The sequence below is a fragment of the Salvelinus alpinus genome, chromosome 5 (assembly GCF_045679555.1).
Source record: "Salvelinus alpinus chromosome 5, SLU_Salpinus.1, whole genome shotgun sequence".
NCBI lineage: Eukaryota > Metazoa > Chordata > Actinopteri > Salmoniformes > Salmonidae > Salvelinus > Salvelinus alpinus.
Window position 1 is genome coordinate 18,976,146 of NC_092090.1, and position 26,856 is coordinate 19,003,001.

The window sequence follows — 26,856 nt, forward strand, 5'->3', positions numbered from 1 at the left end:
CTTCCTGCTTCTCTCCACCTCTCCCCCCTCCCCTCGCTTCTCTCCACCTCTCCTCCCCTCCCCCTGCTTCTCTCCACCTCTCCCCCTCTCCTCCTGCTTCTCTCCACCTCCCCCCTCTCCTCCTGCTTCTCTCCACCTCTCCCCCTCTCCTCCTGCTTCTCTCCACTTCTCCCCCTCCCCTCCTGCTTCTCTCCCCCTCTCCCCCTCTCCTCCTGCTTCTCTCCACCTCTCCCCCTCTCCTCCTGCTTCTCTCCACCTCTCCCCCTCTCCTCCTGCTTCTCTCCACCTCTCCCCCTCTCCTGCTTCTCTCCACCTCTCCCCCCTCTCCTCCTGCTTCTCTCCACCTCTCCCCCCTCTCCTCCTGCTTCTCTCCACCTCTCCCCCTCTCCTCCTGCTTCTCTCCACCTCTCCTTCTGCCTCTCCCCACCTATGCCCACTTTTTGTTCATCTGTAAAATCCAGTATCAACTTTTCATCTAATTTATGACCAGGATCTCCCTCAAAGCCTCTGGTGGTGTGCAGTGATAAACTCACCTGGCATGTGTGTGTGTGTGTGTGTGTGTGTGTGTGTGTGTGTGTGTGTGTGTGTGTGTGTGTGTGTGTGTGTGTGTGTGTGTGTGTGTGTGTGTGTGTGTGTGTGTGTGTGTGTGTGTGTGTGTGTGTGTGTGTGTGTGTGTGTGTGTGAGGAAGCTTGTGTGTGTGAGGAATGCCTGGTCTTAACCTGTACCATAACTGTAAGGGTTAGACCTTATACTAACCTCATGCTAGGTACAATGCTCTACCATAATCTACTAGCTACATAAGGTAATCTTCCTATAGTGGAACTTGAACGAGAACACTCCTGCTCTTTGTGCTCCTCTAAGAGCGTGTGTGTGTGTGGATGGATGTGTGAATGTGTGTGTGCCACTTTGAACCATACTATAATCACAGGCTCCAATGCCTCTTTCCCTCTCTCCACCTCTATCCCTCTCAGCTTTGTAGAGTCTTTGTGTGCACTAGCGTCAGAGTGAATGTGTGTGTGTGTGTGTGTGTGTGTGTGTGTGTGTGTGTGTGTGTGTGTGTGTGTGTGTGTGTGTGTGTGTGTGTGTGTGTGTGTGTGTGTGCGTGTGTGTGTGTGTGTGTGTGTGTGTGAGTGTGATGGCTGGGGTTGGGTTTGGTCCTGTGTTTATTGTCTTATTGGTGCTTATCAAAACAGCTGGGCCCCCTGCTCTCTGTGAGGGAGAGATGGAGAGAAAGGAAGAGAGAGAGAGAGTAGTTGAAGCAATATCCTGGTAGTGACAACATCCTATTTCCTGTATTCAGTTTACTAGTGTGTGTGCCTGCGTGTTAGCAGAGAAATAAGGGAGGTAAGACCAACACCACTACTGTATACATTGCCGTGAAAACGTTATGCAACACCCAATGCCCCGTTGCATTCAATAACTGGTTGGTGTGTGTTACATGGAGTCCAGCAGGGTCAATCCAGGGTGTGTGTTGTGTGTGTGTGTGTGTGTGTGTGTGTGTGTGTGTGTGTGTGTGTGTGTGTGTGTGTGTGTGTGTGTGTGTGTGTGTGTGTGTGTGTGTGTGTGTGTGTGTGTGTGTGTGTGTGTGTGTGTGTGTGTGTGTGTGTGTGTGTGTGTGTGTGTGTGTGTGTGTGTGTGCGTGCGTTGTGTGCCCGTGTGTGTGTGGGTTGCAGAGAGGGCAGTAGGGTCAGGCAGGAGTGAGTCCTCACAAAGCCGTCTGTCCCAGTTCTGCAGAGCCAGCCCAGACACTAGCTAGCTAGTGTTTCCATTGACGTGCTATAGTGTTGGGTTGTGTTGAGCTGACAGTGCTTGTCCACTCCCCACTAGTGGATTCAGCATGTCAATGGAAAGCCCTTCATGTTCTAACGGCTAATTAGCTCAGTGGAAATCATTAGAATAAACTTGCCTGTGTGCAGCGGAGTGCTTGTGTGTTTAGATCCCTGATAAGGCTTTGCTCCTCTCTAGAGGCTGTCTGGATGGATGGGCAGCCATCGTTGTGAGGCCAGACACACACACACACACACACACACACACACACACACACACACACCGAGCGTTTGATCAGCCAGCTCTCCACAGTTACCGCTGAGTCTAATGTGACCAGTGATAAACACAACACTGCAGATCTATGTCCTTTGTTCTGGGGCTTTAGCCTCAGAAGTGCTGGCTTGGACCAATCTTTGAAGCCTCAAAAAACTCAGCCATGCATTACCTCACAGAGTGATACACGGACACACACACACACACACACACACACACACACACACACACACACACACACACACACACACACACACACACACACACACACACACACACACACAGTGTCACTGTCAGCAAAGCTTTCAGCTGGTTTGTAGGTCAACCAGCTAGCCAGTCGTTGTTGTTCAGGCTAGGCCAGACTATGGTTGGCTCGGGTGGTTGTTGTCCTTGATTATCTTTTTGGCCTTCCTGTGACATCGGGTGCTGTAGGTGTCCTGGAGGGAGAGCCCTGCAGTTGTGGGCGGTGCAGTTGCTATACCAGGCGGTGATACAGCCCGACAGGAAGCTCTCAATTGTGTATCTGTTTTAGGTGCCATGCCACATTTCTTCAACCTCCTGAGGTTCTTGAAGACAAAAGCCATACACATACAATGTTTTGAGGGGATATTGCCAGCAAAGATTGCCTCAACATTTTCCATTGACCTGTATAAGTGTTAAGTAACAGTGTTAGAAATTGACAAGAATATGCTAGCTAATGTGTTGGACGCTAAGCTAGCAAGCCACTTACTCTAGCTAGTATAGTTAAGCAGCCATTACGTCAGCCCATTACAACGTTCCTCCTCTGTACATTAATTTCTTTACAGTTGATTTGACCCTCCTAAATGTATAAGTCGCCATGTAAACAACCATTTAAAGCATGGCCTCGGGGTATTAAAACCCCAAAATAAAAATTTAGAGCTGCTTTTATTTGCATAAATTCATCCGAGATTCCTTCCTATAATTCGGACTGATGACAGACATTATACGCAAATAATTGCAGCCTTCGCGTAAGCATGCATGGTTGTAAAACTGACATGAAGTGGGGAAAACATGTAACAATTCAAGGCAGCATCTGTGTTCATCCAGACTGACAATTCGGCCACTGTGACTTTAGCGTATTAGTTATATTGTTTTATTTTATAGTTTTTTATTGCTGCATATATTCATTTTGAGGCGCAGCAGGCCAGCCCGGAGTTCATATGCACTGAGTGTACAAAACATTATCAACATTATGCTCTTTCCATGACATAGACTGACCAGGTGAATCCAGGTGAAATCTATGATCCCTTAATGATGTCACTTGGTCAATCCACTTCAATCAAATCAAATGTATTTATATAGCCCTTCTTACATCAGCTGATATCTCAAAGTGCTGTACAGAAACCCAGCCTAAAACCCCAAACAGCAAGCAATGCAGGTGTAGAAGCACGGTGGCTAGGAAAAACTCCCTAGAAAGGACAAAACCTAGGAAGAAACCTAGAGAGGAACCAGGCTATGAGGGGTGGCCAGTCCTCGCCGGGTGGAGATTATAACAGAACATGGCCAAGATGTTCAAATGTTCATAGATGACCAGCATGGTCAAATAATAATAATCACAGTAGTTGTCGAGGGTGCAGCAAGTCAGCACCTCAGGAGTAAATGTCAGTTGGCTTTTCATAGCCGATCATTAAGAGTATCTCTACCGCTCCTGCGGTCTCTAGAGAGTTGAAAACAGCAGGTCTGGGACAGGTAGCACGTCCGGTGAACAGGTCAGGTTTCCATAGCCGCAGGCAGAACAGTTGAAACTGGAGCAGCAGCACGGCCAGGTGGACTGGGGACAGCAAGGTGTCATCATGCCAGGTAGTCCTAAAGCATGGTCCTAGGGCCCAGGTCCTCCGAGAGAGAGAAAGAAAGAAAGAGAGAATTAGAGAGAGCATACTTAAATTCACACAGGACACCGGATAATACAGGTGAAATACTCCAGATATAACAGACTGACCCTAGCCCCCAGACACATAAACTACTGCAGCATAAATACTGGAGGCTGAGACAGGAGGGGTCAGGAGACACTGTGGCCCCATCCGATGATACCCCCGGACAGGGCCAAACAGGCAGGATATAACCCCACCCACTTTGCCAAAGCACAGCCCTCACACCACTAGAGGGATATCTTCAACCACCAACTTACCATCCTGAGACAAGGCCGAGTATAGCCCACAAAGATCTCTGCCACGGCACAACACAAGGGTGAATGGGCAAGACAAAATATTGAAGTGCCTTTGAACGGGGGTATGGTAGTAGGTGCCAGGTTTTTCCAGGCACAACAGTTTCCCTTGTGTATCAACACTGGTCCACCACCCAAATGACATCCAGCCAACTTGACACAACTGTGGGAAGCATTGGAGTCCCTGTGTAACGCTTTCAACACCTTTTAGACTCCATGCCGACGAAATAAGACTGTTCTGAGGGTAAACGTTTAGGAAGGTGTTCTTAATGTTTTGTACACTTAGTGTACACTACATGACCAAAAGTATGTGGACTCCTCCTCCTTGTCGAACATCTCATTCCAAAATCATGGGCATTAATATGGTGTTGGTCCCCCTTTTGCTGCTATAACAGCCTTCCACTCTTCTGGGAAGGCTGTCCAATAGATGCTGGAATACTGCTGCGGGGACTTGCTTCCATTCAGCCACAAGAGCATTAATGAAGTCAGGCACTGATGTTGGGCAATTAGGCCTGGTGATCGATGGGGTTGAGGTCAGGGCTCTGTGTAGGCCAGTCAAGTTCTTCCACACCGGTCTCGACAAACCATTTCTGTATGGACCTCGCTTTGTGCATGGGGCATTGTCATGCTGAACAGGAAATGGCCTTCCCCAAACTGTTGCCACAAAGTTGGAAGCACAGAACCATCTATAATGTCATTGTATGCTGTAGTGTTAAGATTTCCCTTCACTGGAACTAAGGGGCCTAGCCCAAACCATGAAAAACAGCCCCAGAGCATTATTCGTCCTCCACCAAACTTTACCGTTGGCACTATGCATTGGGGCAGGTAGCGTTCTCCTGGCATCCGCCAAACCCAGATGAATCCATTGGACTGCCAGATAGTGATGTGTGAATCATCACTCCAGAGAACTTGTTTCCAATGGCGGCGAGCTTTACACCACACCAGCTGACGCTTGGCATTGCACATGGTGATCTTAGGCTTGTGTGCAGCTGTCGGGCATGGTAACCCATTTCATGAATCTCACGACAAACAGTTATTGTGCTGACATTGCTTCCAGAGGCAGTTTGGGACTCGGTAGTGAGTGTAGCAGCTGAAGACAAACTATTTTTATGCACTTCAGCCCTCGGAGGTCTTGTTCTGTGAGCTTGTGTGGCCTACCACTTCGCGGCTGAGCCGTTGTTGCTCCTAGACGTTTCCACTTCACAATACCAGAATTTTGACAAACTGACTTGTTGGATAGGTGGCATTCTATGACGGTGTCATGTTGAAAGTCACTGAGCTCTTTAGTGAGCCCATTTTACTGCCAATGTTTGTCTATGTAGATTGCATGGCTGTGTGCTTGATTTAATACACTTGTCAGCAACGGGTGTGGCTGAAATAGCTGAATCCACTCATTTGAAGGGGTGTCCCTATATAGTGTATATTGTGAGTACAATTATTCATATTTTTTTTCTTAAGCCATCATGCATAACTTTTGATAGATGGTTCAATAGTCAGCTGAATTTAAGTATATATTATAAACTGAAATTACGCCCCTGGTATTAGTCGGTTTCTTTATGATATATGACCTGGATATATTAAGTCCAAGTTTATGATCCAACGTTATCCTTACATTGTCACTCTATAGCATGGATGATCAACTAGATTCACTGTGTTCATCTCAACCAGTAACAATATGCACCCATATGCAGTAGGTGAGGTCAAGGCAGATTGTGGTCAAGGCAGATTGTCCTATATCAGGGATCATCAACTTCATTCAGCCACGGGCGGATTTCTACTTGAGCGATGGTCAGGGGGCCGGAACATAATTACTAATCATTTGTAACCTGCAAATTGAACGCAAGAAGCCCAAAAATATATAATATTTCAAATCAAATCAAAGTATATTCGTCACGTGCGCCGAATACAACAGTGTAAGTAATGCTTACTTACAGGCTCTAACCAATAGTGCAAAAAAGTTGTTAGGTGAACAATAGGTAAGTAAAGAAATAAAACAACAGTAAAAAGACAGGCTATATACAGTAGCGAGGCTATAAAAGTAGCGAGGCTACATACAGACACCGGTTAGTCAGGCTGATTGAGGTAGTATGTCAATGTAGATATGGTTCAAGTGACTATGCATATATGATGAACAGAGAGTAGCAGTTGCGTAAAAGAGGGGTTGGCGGGTGGTGGGTGGCAGGACACAATGCAGATAGCCCGGTTAGCCATTTGATTACCTGTTCAGTAGTCTTATGGCTTGGGGGTAAAAACTGTTGAGAAGCCTTTTTGTCCTAGACTTGGCACTCCGGTACCGCTTGCCATGCGATAGTAGAGAGAACAGTCTATGACTGGGGTGGCTGGGGTCTTTGACAATTTTTAGGGCCTTCCTCTGACACCGCCTGGTGTAGAGGTCCTGGATGGCTGGCAGCTTTGCCCCGGTGATGTACTGGGCCGTACGCACTACCCTCTGTAGTGCCTTGCGGTCAGAGGCCGAGCAATTGCCGTACCAGGCAGTGATGCAACCAGTCAGGATTCTCTCGATTTGACAAAAACATAATGATTTCAAACGTTGCTTACATTTGTATACGATCACATGTATCTCTCTATTATGCGTGGGAATACTTGGGAACAGATGTCCAAAATTAAAATCACTTGTAGCTAATTTTCTAGTGTTTTTTTTTCTTCAGAAAACAAAATCAAGCCCTCTAGTTGGGGAACCGTGCTCTATACTTCACCAAGGACAGTGATCATTCCTACATGACTGTGTTAAACTCCACCAAGGACAGTGATCATTCCTACATGACTGTGTTGAACTTCACCAAGGACAGTGATCATTCCTACATGACTGTGTTAAACTCCACCAAGGACAGTGATCATTCCTACATGACTGTGTTAAACTCCACCAAGGACAGTGATCATTCCTACATGACTGTGTTAAACTCCACCAAGGACAGTGATCATTCCTACATGACTGTGTTAAACTCCACCAAGGACAGTGATCAGTCCTACATGACTGTGTTAAACTCCACCAAGGACAGTGATCATTCCTACATGACTGTGTTAAACTCCACCAAGGACAGTGGTCATTCCTACATGACTGTGTTAAACTCCACCAAGGACAGTGATCATTCCTACATGACTGTGTTAAACTCCACCAAGGACAGTGATCATTCCTACATGACTGTGTTAAACTCCACCAAGGACAGTGATCATTCCTACATGACTGTGTTAAACTCCACCAAGGACAGTGATCATTCCTACATGACTGTGTTAAACTCCACCAAGGACAGTGATCATTCCTACATGACTGTGTTAAACTCCACCAAGGACAGTGGTCATTCCTACATGACTGTGTTAAACTCCACCAAGGACAGTGGTCATTCCTACATGACTGTGTTAAACTCCACCAAGGACAGTGGTCATTCCTACATGACTGTGTTAAACTCCACCAAGGACAGTGATCATTCCTACATGACTGTGTTAAACTCCACCAAGGACAGTGATCATTCCTACATGACTGTGTTAAACTCCACCAAGGACAGTGATCATTCCTACATGACTGTGTTAAACTTCACCAAGGACAGTGATCATTCCTACATGACTGTGTTAAACTCCACCAAGGACAGTGATCATTCCTACATGACTGTGTTAAACTCCACCAAGGACAGTGATCATTCCTACATGACTGTGTTAAACTCCACCAAGGACAGTGATCATTCCTACATGACTGTGTTAAACTCCACCAAGGACAGTGATCAGTCCTACATGACTGTGTTAAACTCCACCAAGGACAGTGATCATTCCTAAATTACTGTGTTAAACTAGCCTCTCCTCCTTTTGTGTATTTACATTCCAGCAGTGGTCTATTTCATTAAGAGAGAGCTACCCTGTGTGTGTGTGTGTGTGTGTGTGTGTGTGTGTGTGTGTGTGTGTGTGTGTGTGTGTGTGTGTGTGTGTGTGTGTGTGTGTGTGTGTGTGTGTGTGTGTGTGTGTGTGTGTGTGTGTGTGTGTGTGTGTGTGTGTGTGTGTGTGTGTGTGTGTGTGTGTGTGTGAGCGTGAGCAGGAGAGCTCATCTCTAAACATTGACACAGCAAATGTGTCAGTCCCTCTCTGTCTGGCTGCTGTGTTTCGTAGCATCAAGGCTGTCTGCACTAGGCTGCTGCTGTGTGTCGTAGAAAGAAAGCTGTCTGCACCAGGCTGCTTAAAGGGCCTCAGGCGCGAGTGGAATAAGAAATGAAAGGAGAGCGAGAAAGAGACCGTGAAACTAGAATACAGAACGGAGAAATGTAAAACAGACATGTCTGTCGAGTCCAGACTCTCCGGCATAGCGGAGGTCAGGGTCAGTGGGGAAGTCTGAAATGAAACACACAGACAGACATGCTAATGCTCGACCAGAACAGCCCTGCTGAGATCTTCAGGGACATTTTTACTTGCAGGTTAGAGATTGGGTTTAGCCACCGCCAAAGTACAACAAATAGTTTACGTTCTATTACCATTTCCAACTTTTTAAAACTGAAATAAAACTTTTGAAATGTCAGCTAAAGTTTTCACTATCTCTCAAATCAACATAGAAGAAGAAACTATATCCCAATTCCTTGTTTATATAATATATTATACTATTTTCTCAAATAAGCCTCTTGTCCTTGCTCTCATCCCCATCTCACTGCACCTTGTGGATGTACTGTAGATCACTGGGATCCAGTTCACTGCACCTTGTGGATGGACTGTAGATCACTGGGATCCAGTTCACTGCACCTTGTAGATGTACTGTAGATCACTGGGATCCAGTTCACTGCACCTTGTGGATGTACTGTAGATCACTGGGATCCAGTTCACTGCACCTTGTGGATGTACTGTAGATCACTGGGATCCAGTTCACTGCACCTTGTGGATGGACTGTAGATCACTGGGATCCAGTTCACTGCACCTTGTGGATGTACTGTAGATCACTGGGATCCAGTTCACTGCACCTTGTGGATGTACTGTAGATCACTGGGATCCAGTTCACTGCACCTTGTGGATGTACTGTAGATCACTGGGATCCAGTTCACTGCACCTTGTGGATGTACTGTAGATCACTGGGATCCAGTTCACTGCACCTTGTGGATGTACTGTAGATCACTGGGATCCAGTTCACTGCACCTTGTGGATGTACTGTAGATCACTGGGATCCAGTTCACTGCACCTTGTGGATGGACTGTAGATCACTGGGATCCAGTTCACTGCACCTTGTGGATGTACTGTAGATCACTGGGATCCAGTTCTGGCTCTTCAAATCAAATCAAATCAAATGTTATTTGTCACATGCGCCGAATACACCTTAGAGTGAAGTGCCTACTTACAAGCCCTTAACCAACAATGCATTTTAAGAAAAATAAGTGTTCAGTAAAAAATAAATAAGTAAAAAATATACTAATGTGTAAAAGTTTTGCATATCCCAACTCCCCACGAGACACCCTGGGAGAGTGGGGTCACGACCAGGGTCTGCCGTTATCAACAGTGACCCTGGAGCAATTAGGGTTAAGTGCCTTGCTCAAGGGCACATCAACTGATGTTTCACCTTGTCGGCTTGGGGATTCGAACTAGCAACCTTTCAGTTACTGGTCCAATGCTGTAACATGTATTGCAATAGGATGCCATTTGGGCACAGCCATGGAAAACCAGTATACTTTAGGCTCATACACGCCCCGTGATCTTTTCCTGACTGTGTGACTTAACTTAGACTCAGAATGTCTCCAGGTCAGGAAGAACGTAGGGTCCTACCCATGCACCATGGCTTTAGGTCTGGCAGTAAAGACACAAGTGGTGGCTACTGCTACACTATCATTTTAACGTATATATATATATTGTAAGCCAATGCTTCATTAGGTATCAATCAGATCAGACAGCTGTAAACCCGGTGGAATGAGTCATTCTGATACATCAAAATAGCAGGTCTGTAGGCTACTGGTGGTAATGGTTGGGTGTGCAGTGCATAAGGGATCCCAAGGTCTACACCTCAGCTTTCTCAGTAGTCACAGCCATTATTAGTGGACCGTTGAATTCTTCTCTCGTGTATGTTATTGAGGGCTGGCCCCTGAGAGAGAGAGTTTATGCGGGTGTGAGAGAGAAAGAGGCAGAGAGAGAGAGGCGCAGAGAGAGAGGCAGAGAGAGAGAGAGACAGAGAGAGGCAGAGAGAGACAGAGAGAGAGAGAGAGAGAGAGAGAGAGGCAGAGAGAGAGTGTGTTACAACACTGTATCTATATAATATTACATTTGTAATGTCTTTATTGTTTTGAAACTTCTGTATGTGTAATGTTTACTGTTAATTTTTATTGTTTATTTCACTTTTGTATATTATCTACCTCACTTGCTTTGGCAATGTTAACACGTTTCCCATGCCAATAAAGCCCCTTGAATTGAATTGAATTGAGAGAGAGAGGCAGAGGCAGAGAGAGAGAGAGAGAGAGAGAGAGAGGTGCAGAGAGAGAGAGACAGAGAGAGAGAGAGAGAGAGGCAGAGAGAGAGAGAGAGGCAGAGAGAAACAGAGAGAGACAGAGAGAGAGGCGCAGAGAGAGAGAGAGAGAGAGAGAGAGAGAGAGAGAGAGAGAGAGAGAGAGAGAGAGAGAGAGAGAGAGAGAGCGAGAGGCAGAGAGAGCGAGAGGCAGAGAGAGAGAGAGAGAGAGAGAGAGAGCGAGAGGCAGAGAGAGAGAGAGGCAGAGAGAGAGAGAGAGAGAGAGGCAGAGAGAGAGACAGAGAGAGACAGAGAGAGAGGCAGAGAGAGACAGAGAGAGAGACAGAGAGAGAGGCAGAGAGAGAGTTTGTGCGTGTGTGTCCACGGTAGATGGAAGAACATGCAGTAAGGCTCCAGTGCTGTAACTAGTCCACTTTAGTCGGCCCATTTTCACCCTGTAAGGTGTGTGCATGCATGCCCATAATATGTGTGGGTATGTGTGTGTGTGCTGGTGTGCAGTTTTTGCATGTGTGTGTATATGTCTGGAGTGCTTTTGTGCATGTGTGCATCTTATTAGTTCATACAATTTGAAGTATTTCCATTAACAAGTTCATTACAGTTTTCACAACATAAACGCCTGTTTCTGACTGCAATCCTAGGATTCATTTTTGTGAACACAGTGAATACACCCCAGTACTGCATCTCAACTGGGTTTCATTACCAAAAGTGCTCAATTGCGTCATTATTTATACGATATAACAGGATTTGATTCCTGTGAATTTCAGATTATGATATGGATGTGTTGATATAGCTTTACATTAATGTAAACTGGGGATTATCCTGGAAAACAACTCCAATTGGTTCCGTGTTCAATCAGCTGCTTGCTTTATTAGATACAATGTCCTGTATTCAGTAACAACCAGTAGTTATCAGGCCCAATACCTCAGAATAACTGTGTGTGTGTGTGTGTGTGTGTGTGTGTGTGTGTGTGTGTGTGTGTGTGTGTGTGTGTGTGTGTGTGTGTGTGTGTGTGTGTGTGTGTGTGTGTGTGTGTGTGTGTGTGTGTGTGTGTGTGTGTGTGTGTGCGCACGTGTGTGTGCGTATGTGTATGTGTATTTCAGAACAGCGCCATCTGGGTTTGATAGCCTTTCTCTTGTCAATGATTTAATGTATGTTGTCGTGTCTGGATTCAAATGAGGTTATCTGGACAGTCTCCAGTGCTAGACAGAAAGCAGGTGTGTGTGTGTGTGTGTGTGTGTGTGTGTGTGTGTGTGTGTGTGTGTGTGTGTGTGTGTGTGTGTGTGTGTGTGTGTGTGTGTGTGTGTGTGTGTGTGTGTGTGTGTGTGTGTGTGTGTGTGTGCGGTGTGTGTGCGCGCTGCGTGTGCACGTGTGTGTGAGCAAACAGATACATTAAGATATAACACACTCTCGAGTGATGATGTCATCCTGTATGGCTGACTGGATGACTGATTTGGTTTTAAACTCACTCTGACACTCCTTTGTTGCTGTGATTTAATCACAGAGTAAACCGCTTTTAAACATTTCTGCATGCCAGTAATATCACATTTGTTCTGTCTCCATTCCAGAATGGAAAAATGGATTGGGCATATAGTGTCGATCCTAAATTGGTGCCAATACATTTTGTTCTGTTGATAACTCTCCTACTGCAATGCTTGTGATAATCTTAAAGTACTAGGTAGTACATATAGAGTCGGTTTCTTGAATATAGATGAAGAGTAATCCTGGACTAAAAAGCATTCTCCAAGGAGAATCTCCATTCAAAGTGTATTTTAGTCTAGGATTAGGCTTAGTCTGAGTCCAGGAAACCGGCCCAAATTACATAGAGTAGTACATGTATTACATACAGTACCTAATCTATTTGGCTATCTACAGTCTAAACACACTGCTTATTTAGGATACATTTTTCATCACGCAATATATCTGATGTAAACAGGTTTATTCTGGATGTTTTAGGAAATGTATTCTCTTGTCCAGCATTTACTCTCTTGTCCATCATTGGGAAGAAATTATCTGAAGTATTCATGCATACTGTTGCTCTTTCTGATTTTGGTGTCAGTGTAGCAGATTTGGTGAGCTAGTTAGCTTTGAACGCTAGCATCCATCGTGCTGTGACATCACTGTGACTTCACTCCCCATGACAGCTGCAGTCAACTGTTGGTCATGTGGCAGGCTTGACTCTTGACTCTTGGGTTCCAGTCCCAAATCGACCCCTAAACCCTACACCCTAGATCTCTGAGAGGATTTGACATGTGTAAGTAATATAGAAGTAGCTGCATCTTGTCCTCTGATAGGCTAGGTGGAAATTTCACCATATTACTTATACTAATCAAATCCTCTCAGATCTCCACAAGTGAATAGGGTGTAGGTTTTAGGGGTCGATTTGGGATCGGGCCTTGTTCTGTCTGCTAGTACAGTTGACTTGAGTAGTAAAGTGTTATCATGCAGAGGGCCCCGGGTTCGTGTCCCGGGTCAGGAGGACAGGTACAGAGAGCCAGCACCTCTTTTAGGGAAAAATGTGAAATGTTGACCACACTTTTAATAATGGTTATAGCAAAAGCATTTCTTTATTGAAAGATGTATTTTCAGACAGGGATAGTGTGAAATGAGAAACAGAGCGAGGGAGATGGACCAGAATTCGTACCCATGCTGGAGTTGTATATGTGCTGCAGGCGGTGTTACCCACTAGACCACGATTCATACCCATGATGGGGTTATATATGTGTTCCAGGCGGTGTTACCCACTAGACCACGATTCATACCCATGATGGGGTTATATATGTGTTCCAGGCGGTGTTACCCACTAGACCAGGATTCATACCCATGCTGGGGTTATATATGTGCTGCAGGCGGTGTTACCCACTAGACCACGATTCATACCTATGCTGGGGTTATATATGTGCTGCAGGCGGCTTTACCCACTAGACCACGATTCATACCCTTGCTGGGGTTATATATGTGCTGCAGGCGGCTTTACCCACTAGACCAGGATTCATACCTATGCTGGGGTTATATACGTGCTGCAGGCGGCTTTACCCACTAGACCACGATTCATACCTATGCTGGGGTTATATATGTGCTGCAGGCGATGTTACCCACTAGACCAGGATTCATACCCCATGCTGAGGTTATACAGTGGGGAGAACAAGTATTTGATACACTGACAATTTTGCAGGTTTTCCTACTTACAAAGCATGTAGAGGTCTGTAATTTTTATCATAGGTACACTTCAACTGTGAGAGAAGGAATCTAAAACAAAAATCCAGAAAATCACATTGTATGATTTTTAAGTAATTAATTTGCATTTTATTGCATGACATAAGTATTTGATACATCAGAAAAGCAGAACTGAATATTTGGTACAGAAACCTTTGTTTGCAATTACAGAGATCATACGTTTCCTGTAGTTCTTGACCAGGTTTGCACACACTGCAGCAGGGATTTTGGCCCACTCCTCCATACAGACCTTCTCCAGATCCTTCAGGTTTACGGGGCTGTCGCTGGGCAATACGGACTTTCGGCTCCCTCCAAAGATTTTCTATTGGGTTCAGGTCTGGAGACTGGCTAGGCCACTCCAGGACCTTGAGATGCTTCTTACGGAGCCACTCCTTAGTTGCCCTGGCTGTGTGTTTCGGGTCGTTGTCATGCTGGAAGACCCAGCCACGACCCATCTTCAATGCTTTTACTGAGGGAAGGAGGTTGTTGGTCAAGATCTCGCGATACATGGCCCCATCCATCCTCCCCTCAATACGGTGCAGTCGTCCTGTCCCCTTTGCAGAAAAGCATCCCCAAAGAATGATGTTTCCACCTCCATGCTTCACGGTTGGGATGGTGTTCTTGGGGTTGTACTCATCCTTCTATTCCTCCAAACACGGCGAGTGGAGTTTAGACCAAAAAGCTCTATTTTTGTCTCATCAGACCACATGACCTTCTCCCATTCCTCCTCTGGATCATCCAGATGGTCATTGGCAAACTTCAGACGGGCCTGGACATGCGCTGGCTTGAGCAGGGGGACCTTGCGTGCGCTGCAGGATTTTAATCCATGACGGCGTAGTGTGTTACTAATGGTTTTCTTTGAGACTGTGGTCCCAGCTCTCTTCAGGTCATTGACCAGGTCCTGCCGTGTAGTTCTGGGCTGATCCCTCACATTCCTCATGATCATTGATGCCCCACGAGGTGAGATCTTGCATGGAGCCCCAGACCGAGGGTGATTGACCGTCATCTTGAACTTCTTCCATTTTCTAATAATTGTGCCAACAGTTGTTGCCTTCTCACCAAGCTGCTTGGCTATTGTCCTGTAGCCCATCCCAGCCTTGTACAGGTCTACAATTTATCCCTGATGTCCTTACACAGCTCTCTGGTCTTGGCCATTGTGGAGAGGTTGGAGTCTGTTTGATTGAGTGTGTGGACAGGTGTCTTTTATACAGGTAACGAGTTCAAACAGGTGCAGTTAATACAGGTAATGAGTGGAGAACAGGAGGGCTTCTTAAAGAAAAACTAACAGGTCTGTGAGAGTCGGAATTCTTACTGGTTGGTAGGTGATCAAATACTTATGTCATGCAATAAAATGCAAATTAATTACTTAAAAATCATACAATGTGATTTTCTGGATTTTTGTTTTAGATTCCGTCTCTCACAGTTGAAGTGTACCTATGATAAAAAGGACAGACCTCTACATGCTTTGTAAGTAGGAAAACCTGCAAAATCGGCAGTGTATCAAATACTTGTTCTCCCCACTGTATATGTGCTCCAGGCGGTGTTACCCACTAGACCAGGATTCATACCTATGCTGGGGTTATATATGTGCTCCAGGCGGTGTTACTCACTAGACCAGGATTCATACCCATGCTGAGGTTATATACTGTATGTGCTGAAGGCGGCGTTACCCACTAGAACAGGATTCATACCCATGCTGAGGTTATATATGTGCTGCAGGCGGCATTACCCACTAGAACAGGATTCATACCCATGCTGGGGTTATATACTGTATGTGCTGAAGGCGGCGTTACCCACTAGAACAGGATTCATACCCATGCTGGGGTTATATATGTGCTGCAGGCGGCGTTACCCACTAGAACAGGATTCATACCCATGCTGGGGTTATATACTGTATGTGCTGCAGGCGGCGTTACCCACTAGAACAGGATTCATACCCATGCTGGGGTTATATATGTGCTGCAGGCGGCGTTACCCACTAGAACAGGATTCATACCCATGCTGAGGTTATATACTGTATGTGCTGAAGGCGGCGTTACCCACTAGAACAGGATTCATACCCATGCTGAGGTTATATACTGTATGTGCTGCAGGCGGCGTTACCCACTAGAACAGGATTCATACCCATGCTGGGGTTATATACTGTATGTGCTGAAGGCGGCGTTACCCACTAGAACAGGATTCATACCCATGCTGGGGTTATATACTGTATGTGCTGCAGGCGGCGTTACCCACTAGACCAGCCGCAAGCACTTAGCACAAGCATTTCTATTACATAAAGAATTTCTGTTTACATTACATAATATGTATTACACGTGGTGACATAACGGGCCTTAAATATGCATAATAAGTGTACTGTTGATGTAAGAGGTTTTATGTTGACCATACTATCTCAGGACTGCTAACACTCCAGCACATACTCCTAAATGATACTATCCCAGGACTGCTAACACTCCAGCACATACTCCTAAATGATACTATCCCAGGACTGCTAACACTCCAGCACATACTCCTAAATGATACTATCCCAGGACTGCTAACACTCCAGCACATACTCCTAAATGATACTATCTCAGGACTGCTAACACCCCAGCACATACTCCTAAATGATACTATACCAGGGCTGCTAACACTCCAGCACATACCCCTCAATGATACTATCTCAGGACTGCTAACACCCCAGCACATACTCCTAAATGATACTATACCAGGGCTGCTAACACTCCAGCACATACCCCTCAATGATACTATCTCAGGACTGCTAACACCCCAGCACATACTCCTAAATGATACTATCTCAGGACTGCTAACACTCCAGCACATACCCCTCAATGATACTATCCCAGGACTGCTAACACTCCAGCACATACCCCTCAATGATACTATCTCAGGACTGCTAACACTCCAGCACATACTCCTAAATGATACTGTCCCAGGACTGCAAACAATCCAGCACATACTCCTAAATGATACTATCCCAGGACTGCAAACAATCCAGCACATACTCCTAAATGATACTATCCCAGGACTGCAAACAATCCAGCACATACTCCTAAATGATACTATCCCAGGACTGCTAACACTCCAGCACATACCCCTCAATGATACTATCCCAGGACTGCAAACAATCCAGCACATTCTCCTAAATGATACTATCCCAGGACTGCAAACAATCCAGCACATACTCCTAAATGATACTATACCAGGGCTGCTAACACTCCAGCACATTCTCCTAAGTGATACTATCCCAGGACTGCAAACAATCCAGCACATACTCCTATACTACCCCAGGACTGCTAACACTCCAGCACATACTCCTAAATGATACTATACCAGGGCTGCTAACACTCCAGCACATACTCCTAAATGATACTATCCCAGGACTGCAAACAATCCAGCACATACTCCTATACTACCCCAGGACTGCTAACACTCCAGCACATACTCCTAAATTATACTATCCCAGGACTGCGAACACTCCAGCACATACTCCTAAATGATACTATCCCAGGACTGCTAACACTCCAGCACATACTCCTAAATGATACTATCCCAGGACTGCTAACACTCCAGCACATACTCCTAAATGATACTATACCAGGGCTGCTAACACTCCAGCACATACTCCTAAATGATACTATCCCAGGACTGCAAACAATCCAGCACATACTCCTATACTACCCCAGGACTGCTAACACTCCAGCACATACTCCTAAATTATACTATCCCAGGACTGCGAACACTCCAGCACATACTCCTAAATGATACTATCCCAGGACTGCTAACACTCCAGCACATACTCCTAAATGATACTATCCCAGGACTGCTAACACTCCAGCACATACTCCTAAATGATACTATCCCAGGACTGCTAACACTCCAGCACATACTCCTAAATGATACTATCCCAGGGCTGCTAACACTCCAGCACATACTCCTAAATGATACTATCCCAGGACTGCAAACAATCCAGCACATACTCCTATACTACCCCAGGACTGCTAACACTCCAGCACATACTCCTAAATGATACTATCCCAGGGCTGCTAACACTCCAGCACATACTCCTAAATGATACTATCCCAGGACTGCAAACAATCCAGCACATACTCCTAAATGATACTATACCAGGGCTGCTAACACTCCAGCACATACTCCTAAATGATACTATCCCAGGACTGCAAACAATCCAGCACATACTCCTATACTACCCCAGGACTGCTAACACTCCAGCACATACTCCTAAATGATACTATCCCAGGACTGCTAACACTCCAGCACATACTCCTAAATGATACTATCCCAGGACTGCTAACACTCCAGCACATACTCCTAAATGATACTATCCCAGGACTGCTAACACTCCAGCACATACTCCTAAATGATACTATCCCAGGGCTGCTAACACTCCAGCACATACTCCTAAATGATACTATCCCAGGACTGCAAACAATCCAGCACATACTCCTATACTACCCCAGGACTGCTAACACTCCAGCACATACTCCTAAATGATACTATCCCAGGACTGCTAACACTCCAGCACATACCCCTCAATGATACTATCCCAGGACTGCTAACACTCCAGCACATACTCCTAAATGATACTATCCCAGGATTGCTAACACTCCAGCACATACCCCTCAATGATCTGTCTAACTGCAGTCAAGAATGGAACAACAGCACAGTGAGCAAAGCAATATGTTTGGCCCGTTTGAGTAAGTCGAATGCATTTCCAGTCATTTTTCAGGACCGAAGAATACTTTCTAGCTAACAACAATTGTTTTGTGTTTCTGTGCCTCTGTGTGCATGTGTGTGTGTTTGTGTGTATGCACTCCTCTGTGAGTGCGTTATGTGTATACATGTGTGTGCGTGTGTATACATGTGCGTGCGTGTGTACGTACATATGTTAGTGTGCATTTGTGCATGCATGGGTGTGTTTTTGCATGGTCATGCGTGTAAAATGACAGGCAACTGCATTTGAGAATGGTTGGCTAAAATACTGCTTCAGAGAGGCTGTGATAAATTGGGTCAGTATTACAAATGTCCCAGGTATGAGAAAGAGAGAGAGAGAAAGAGCGGGAGAGAAAGAGTGCGAGAGAGAGAGAAACATCTGGTTGAAAGAAAGAGAAATAGGACAGGAGGGAGGGAAATAAATCTGTGTTTATGGCATGAGTCTTTTACAAGTGAGTATGGTCTCCACAGCGGTCTCCACATTCTGGTTTCACTCTGGTCTAATTACTGTGTTGATCCAGATCCAGTCACGTCAGACCAGTGATTACTGTATTAACTCAGATCCAGTCACGTCAGACCAGTGATTACTGTATTAACTCAGATCCAGTCACGTCAGACCAGTGATTACTGTATTAACTCAGATCCAGTCACGTCAGACCAGTGATTACTGTATTAACTCAGATCCAGTCGTGTCAGACCAGTGATTACTGTATTAACTCAGATCCAGTCACGTCAGACCAGTGATTACTGTATTAACTCAGATCCAGTCGTGTCAGACCAGTGATTACTGTATTAACTCAGATCCAGTCACGTCAGACCAGTGATTACTGTATTATCTCAGATCCAGTTGTGTCAGACCAGTGATTACTGTATTAACTCAGATCCAGTTGTGTCAGACCAGTAATTACTGTATTAACTCAGATCCAGTCGTGTCAGACCAGTGATTACTGTATTAACTCAGATCCAGTCACGTCAGACCAGTGATTACTGTATTAACTCAGATCCAGTCGTGTCAGACCAGTGATTACTGTATTAACTCAGATCCAGTCGTGTCAGACCAGTGATTACTGTATTAACTCAGATCCAGTCACGTCAGACCAGTGATTACTGTATTAACTCAGATCCAGTCACGTCAGACCAGTGATTACTGTATTAACTCAGATCCAGTCGTGTCAGACCAGTGATTACTGTATTAACTCAGATCCAGTCATGTCAGACCAGTGATTACTGTATTAACTCAGATCCAGTCACGTCAGACCAGTGATTACTGTATTAACTCAGATCCAGTCACGTCAGACCAGTGATTACTGTATTAACTCAGATCCAGTCGTGTCAGACCAGTGATTACTGTATTAACTCAGATCCAGTCGTGTCAGACCAGTGATTACTGTATTAACTCAGATCCAGTCACGTCAGACCAGTGATTACTGTATTAACTCAGATCCAGTCACGTCAGACCAGTGATTACTGTATTAACTCAGATCCAGTCACGTCAGACCAGTGATTACTGTATTAACTCAGATCCAGTCACGTCAGACCAGTGATTACTGTATTAACTCAGATCCAGTCACGTCAGACCAGTGATTACTGTATTATCTCAGATCCAGTCACGTCAGACCAGTGATTACTGTATTAACTCAGATCCAGTCACGTCAGACCAGTGATTACTGTATTAACTCAGATCCAGTCACGTCAGACCAGTGATTACTGTATTAACTCAGATCCAGTCACGTCAGACCAGTGATTACTGTATTAACTCAGATCCAGTCACGTCAGACCAGTGATTACTGTATTAACTCAGATCCAGTCACGTCAGACCAGTGATTACTGTATTAACTCAGATCCAGTCACGTCAGAGTAGTGATTACTGTCTTTCCTTTTTTAGTCACTGAGCAAATCTCAGGTCTGCTGAGCGCAAACTTAAACGTTGTCAAAATTCTGTGCAATTTCCGGCGAGCGTCTACTGTGAACACTGAGGCGGTAACCGCTTTAAGTTCATTTTAACAGTGGTCAAGTAGGCTACTGTGGCTATTTGATCATAATGTAGTCCTACCAGAATGGCCTGACATCAAAAACAATGGAGAAAATGCATTCCATAACATTTTAACATGGAAATAGCTGTTCTATTGTTCAGCCGTAGCATCCAATGTGGCATCCAATGTGTGGTGTTCAATGTAGGCCTGCATTCCATGAAACGCTTGAAAAAAACATGTAGGGATTGACATTAGCCTGTTTATCCACTTGTCCTTCAGACAAGGTGGTGACTGAAAATGTTTTTGTGTTGCAAGAAACCACTTTACAAAATAAAACATTAAATTCATCATTATTCCCATGCCATTATAACAGAGAATCAGACAAATTATGCTACCCCCTGCCTATTGGATACTTAGCTTTTTCAAGCCTGTATCAAAATACAACACTGTCCCTTTATAAAGATGTCTAGAAATGCACACATTTTGTGCTCTTGTAAGAAGTAATCACTCTCCCATTGCTGACTACAAATGATCTATAACTGGGGTAAGAACTCACAAACTAGCAAAGGATATGAACACATGTACAAATGTGCACTCGTTGCTACATGTAGCTCTCGCTTTGATCTCAAAACAAACTCATCTACTCACCACTGCTCATGCTGTCAACACAGTCCAGTTCAAAGTGAGAGGCACAGATTCATATATGGCAATAGTCTATTTGCATATAGGTCCTACTGCAGCTCTGATTGGTTATGGCACACCAGTCTGTGTAGAGTACAGGCCTAAGTCGTGCCTGTCAGTGTAATAGAATCCTACTCCAATGCATTCTGCCTACAACAAAATATTTTGCATAGTTAGTTTTGTTTCGGTATGTTGCATTGAAAGTGGCTAATATTGCTTTCAATCGATCACAATTCCCACAGTAAAGGGAAACGTTGATAGTGTTAACTAACGGGGAAACTAGAAAGTTGAGTTAAGTTCAATGTCGTGATTCTCTGCGCTGGCTGATATTTATTCTGCGCAGCAGTCCCGGGGAGGGAACATTGGTCCTAGTCTCACCCAGTCTCACTCTATTCACTCTCTCTCCTCCGTTAGGTATTGCCTATCTGGGAGGGGCGTGCAGCTCCAAGAGGAAGTGTGTTCTGGCCGAGGACAACGGACTCAACCTGGCCTTCACCATAGCCCACGAGCTGGGACACAAGTACGTCTGTCTGTCTAAAGGAGCACTTGTCTATCCTGAGCAAAAGCAGTGAATGGTCAAGTTTTTCCTAGGTAGAGATCTAGGATCCCCTCCCCCAACCTTAACAATAACCATTAGTGGGGGAAATGCCAAACTGACCCAAGATCAGCATCTAGGGGCAACTTCACCCTCCTCAGTTTAACAATGGAAGGCATCGTTTCTTCAGACTCCGTCTTGATTTGCAGAAAGTTTCAGCCTCTTTTTAAGTGTTTTTGTACTGGATAACTTCACAGTTTGAGGTATAATTTATCCATGGGCACAACTCTTTATATCTCTCTGTATCCATAGTTAAGATAAAAAATACGAGAGCAGTTTTAGAGTTTCATAAATAGATAATTCCATGTGAATGAACCACTATTATCATCATTATTGTGGATTTCTTTCCTAAGTGAAAGTGTAATTACATAGTTTTTGACAGTAGCCATTATAGGCAGTACTGTAAGGTTCTGTTCCCAGGCACTTCAGTCTTTGACTGCCTCCCAAATGGCACCCCATTCCCTATATAGTGCATTAACGTTGACCAGAGCCCTATGAGCCCATTTGGGATGCAGTCTTTCTCTGGTATAATCAGTTGCATTGTTCCTTCTTCTCTAGCCACACAGACTTGAGTTCAGCGTCATCATTTCTTCCCTCAAGACAGGATAGCACAGTATGTGTGTGTGTGTGCGTGTGAGCGTGAGTGTGTGTATTACTCGAATAAAGCCCTCATTGATAGAGCGGTGACAGGGAGCCAACACCAAAATGCCAGAGTATATTAACGTTAGCAACAGCTTTGTGGCTTTGCCAGGCCCAGAAGGATTTATCACACTTTTCATCAGGCAGTATATCTGTGCAGCCATGCTGAGGGTGCAAGGACCCCAGGTTTAATGTCTGAGAGAGGTAATGAACTGGCATGGAGCACGCCCCACTGGTGCCCAAATAAACACATACACACACCCAAGCCGCATGCACAAACAGGAGACACACACACATGCCTGCATGCACATACACACACACACATGTAAGCATTATACAAATACAGACACAGAGATGCACAAGACATTCACACACACACACACAGACACACACAAGAGAGGCGAAGAGAGGTAACGAGCTGGCCTGAAGCACGCCCAACTGGTGCACGTACCGGGGGTGCAGTTAAGGAACAAGTACCACACAGGGTACACACACACTCTCACACACAACTACAGTCATGCATGTGCACAAAACACTCACACACACACATACACGCAAATACACTGTACCTTGACAAGGCTCCATTGTCCAGAGTGTGTGAAACACATTAATTAGAGAGAATTGGGTTTAAGTGCCCCACTCTGTATTTTCACATAAAATATTGTAAGCTCAGGTTGGCATGATGGCAGTGTGTGTGTGTGTGTGTGTGTGTGTGTGTGTGTGTGTGTGTGTGTGTGTGTGTGTGTGTGTGTGTGTGTGTGTGTGTGTGTGTGTGTGTGTGTGTGTGTGTGTGTGTGTGTGTGTGTGTGTGTGTGTGTGTGTGTGTGTGTGTGTGTGTGCTGCTATCATGTTCCTGTCCTTGACATTGTTCTAATTCTTCAGTGTTGCATCTTTCCTTCCTTTCTACCTGGTAATCTGATCCAAACTACTATATGATGTCTTATTATACAGCACTGCTGTTTCCAATCCAGTCTGGTCTTCAGTGACCATGCACTTAGTCAACAAACTTCAGCTAATGATTTTGGTCATTTAATACTGCAGTGGGCTCGTGTGGTCCCGTGTGGCTCAGTTGGTAGAGCATGGCGCTTGCAACGCCAGGGTTGTGGGTTCATTCCCCACGGGGGGACCAGGATGAATATGTATGAACTTTCCAATTTGTAAGTCGCTCTGGATAAGAGCGTCTGCTAAATGACTTAAATGTAAATGTAAATGGGCTAAATCAGGGTCACACAGAGTGTTTCTGGGTAGTCTTTGAAACACAAGTATACACCTCACACACATGGTTATGGATTAAACAAAGAAGACACCTGTACCATGTCAGATATAGAGTTGAAATATATAACATTTTGAGTTTGCATCCCAATGTTACACTTTATATACATCACAGACGACTGAAATATAACAAAACCGTTTCATATGGAAACACCGGATTTTATACTTTAAAAAAATAAATATTTATGAATAATGAAATTATAAAAAATATTAATAACATTCCACCCATGTGGCCACAAGAGGCGATTTGGTCATAAACTGCAGGAAATGGCTACAAAAAACATAAAACAATAAGTTGTAAAATACTGAACTACCACTTTAAGGAAGGTAGGAAGAGAATATATTAATAATAATATAAATTCTCAACATTCAAGGAAACAGTAAAACAAGGGTGAGAAACAGGAAACATGATGATTTATGTTGGTCACGGTTGTTTTGCTTTCAAACCTTTCACATGTGATTCATTATGAATACATTGTTTAATAAAGACAGATCTAACATGAGAAATTAATCTCCAACCATTATGCTAGATCCTCATCGAATTAGCCATGAAATCTATACTTTTACTGGGTTTAAGTGTGTACTGTGTACTCACCTTCCTTTTACTATGTCGTTGCTTTGTATTCACTGTTACACAGTAGCTCTTCCAGATGGTCGCATCCTCACAGAGCCAGTGGATATTGATTTGCTCGTCTCTGTTACTCCTCTTCATGTAAGTGAGTCGGTGGATGAGGTGCGTTCTTATCAAGCACTTATCACTCCTAGTGGAAATCAATGTCCAATCCACAGCCCTTGAAGAACTGGTTCAATTTGTTGTTTGTCTGTATCACTTTGGGGTGGATTCCTGGACAAAGATGAGGCCTAGCTGGACTAAAAAGAAAACTCATTGGATAATTTCAATTGAAAATGCTTTTTAGTCTAAGAAGTCTAAGAAGCGGTACATATGTTCTATGTGTGCTATTTCTATGGTTCCCGTTTTTTAAGTTTCATTTTTGCGTCTTTTACTTTAGGTTTCGTACACCAGCTTCAAACAGGTGAAAATACAATCTTTTTGGTAATGGAAATATTTATTTCACAGCGGTTTAGATGGTACAAGGATTCTCTACACTATACCCACTTGAGAATTTTAGCAACCAGGAAATGGCGGAGGATTTCTGCATAGTGCACCTATAAAACCTTTGACCAATAAACACTTCGCTTTTTAATCTCCAAGACTTTATACAGTTCACTCCTGGGTCAACCAATTGTGCTATTTTTTTTTTTTTTTTTGCGTTTTGTGTAACTTATTTTTTACCTTATTTTGTACATAATGTTGCTGCTACTGTCTCTTATGACCGAAAATAACTTCTGGACATCAGAAAAGCGATTACTCACCTCGGACTGGAAGAAACTTTTTCCTTTAACGAGTCCGACGAGAAGGATATCCTGCCTTCACTGGAACTGGCCCAGATCCACGCCTTTTGCGTGAAGAAAAGACGCCGGAAAAGGGGACGCGAGCGAGTAAACTCCCAATGCCTTCCATTCTTCTTGCTAACGTGCAGTCATTGGAAAATACAATTGATGACCTACTATTAAGATTATCCTACCAACGGGACATTAAAAACTGAAACATCTTATGTTTCACCGAGACGTGGTTGAATAAAGATACGGGCAACATAGAGCTGGTGGGATTTTCCATGCACCGGCAGAACAGAGACGCTACCTCTGGTAGGACGAGGGGTGGGGGTGTGTGTCTTTATGTCAATAACAGCTGGTGCGCGATGTATAATATTAAAGAAGTCTCGAGGTATCGCTCGCCTGAGGTAGAGTACCTTATGATAAGCTGCAAACCACATTATCTACCAAGAGAGTTCTAATCTGTATTATTCGTAGCCGTCTATTTACCACCACAAAACAAGCTGGCACTAAGACCGTTCTCAACCAACTCTATAAGGCCATAAGCAAAGAAGAAAATGCTCACCCAGAAGTGGCGCTCCTAGTGGCCGGGGACTATAATGCAGGCAAACTTAAATCAGTTTTACCAAATTTTTACCAGCATGTCACATGTGCAACCAGGGGGGAAAGAATCCTAGACCACCTTTACTCCACACACAGAGATGCATACAAAGCTCTCCCCTGCTTACAAGCAATAACTAAAGCAGGAAGTACCAGTGACTCGCTCAATACGGAAGTGGTCAGATGACGCAGATGCTATACTACAGGACTGTTTTGCTAGCGCAGACTGGAATATGTTCTGGGATTCATCCAATGGCATTGAGGAATACACCACCTCGGTCATAGGCTTCATCAATAAGTGCATCGATGACGTCGTTCCCACAGTGACTGTACGTACATATCCCAACCAGAAGCCACGGATTACAGGCAACATCCGCATCAGCTTCCAAGGAGCGGGAGACTAATCCGGACGCTTATAAGATATCCCGCTATGCCCTCAGACGAACCATCAAACAAGCAAAGCGTCAATACAGGATTAAGATTGAATCCTACTACACCGGCTCTGATGCTCGTCGGATGTGGCAGAGCTTGAAAACTATTACGGACTACAAAGGGAAACCCAGACGCGAGCCGCCTAGTGACGCGAGCCTACCAGACGAGCTAAATGGCTTTTATGCTCGCTTCGAGGCAAGCAACACTGACGCATGCACGAGAGCACCAGCTGTTCTGGATGACTGTGTGATAACGCTCTTGGTAGCCGACGTGAACAAAATCTTTAAACAGGTCAACATTCACAAAGCCGCTGGGACAGACGGATTACTAGGACGTGGAATCAAAGCATGCATGCTTCACTGACATTTTCAACCTCGCCCTGATCGAGTCTGTAACACCTATATGTTTCAAGCAGACCGCCATAGTCCCTGTGCCCAAGGAAGCGAAGGTAACCTACCTAAATGATTACCGCCCCATGGCACTCACGTCAGTAGCCATGAAGTGCTTTGCAAGGCTGGTCATGGCTCACATCAACAGCATCCTCCCGGACACCCTAGACTCACTCCAATTCGCATACCGCCCCAACAGATCCACAGATGACGCAATCTCAATCGCACTCCACACTGCCCTTTCTCACCTGGACAAAAGGAACACCTATGT

At 44.7% G+C, this 26,856-nt stretch overlaps 1 protein-coding gene across 2 annotated transcripts in view; it reads left to right on the top strand.

The window, feature by feature from the left end:
* The window catches only part of adamts17 (ADAM metallopeptidase with thrombospondin type 1 motif, 17), a 218,506-nt gene that overhangs the window by 109,279 nt on the left and 82,371 nt on the right, over positions 1–26,856 (top strand). For both annotated transcript variants that reach the window (XM_071400845.1, XM_071400846.1), the window contains exon 8: positions 21,678–21,783. In XM_071400845.1, coding sequence (XP_071256946.1) covers positions 21,678–21,783 — 106 coding nt within the window. The remainder of the gene's footprint in view (positions 1–21,677; positions 21,784–26,856) is intronic.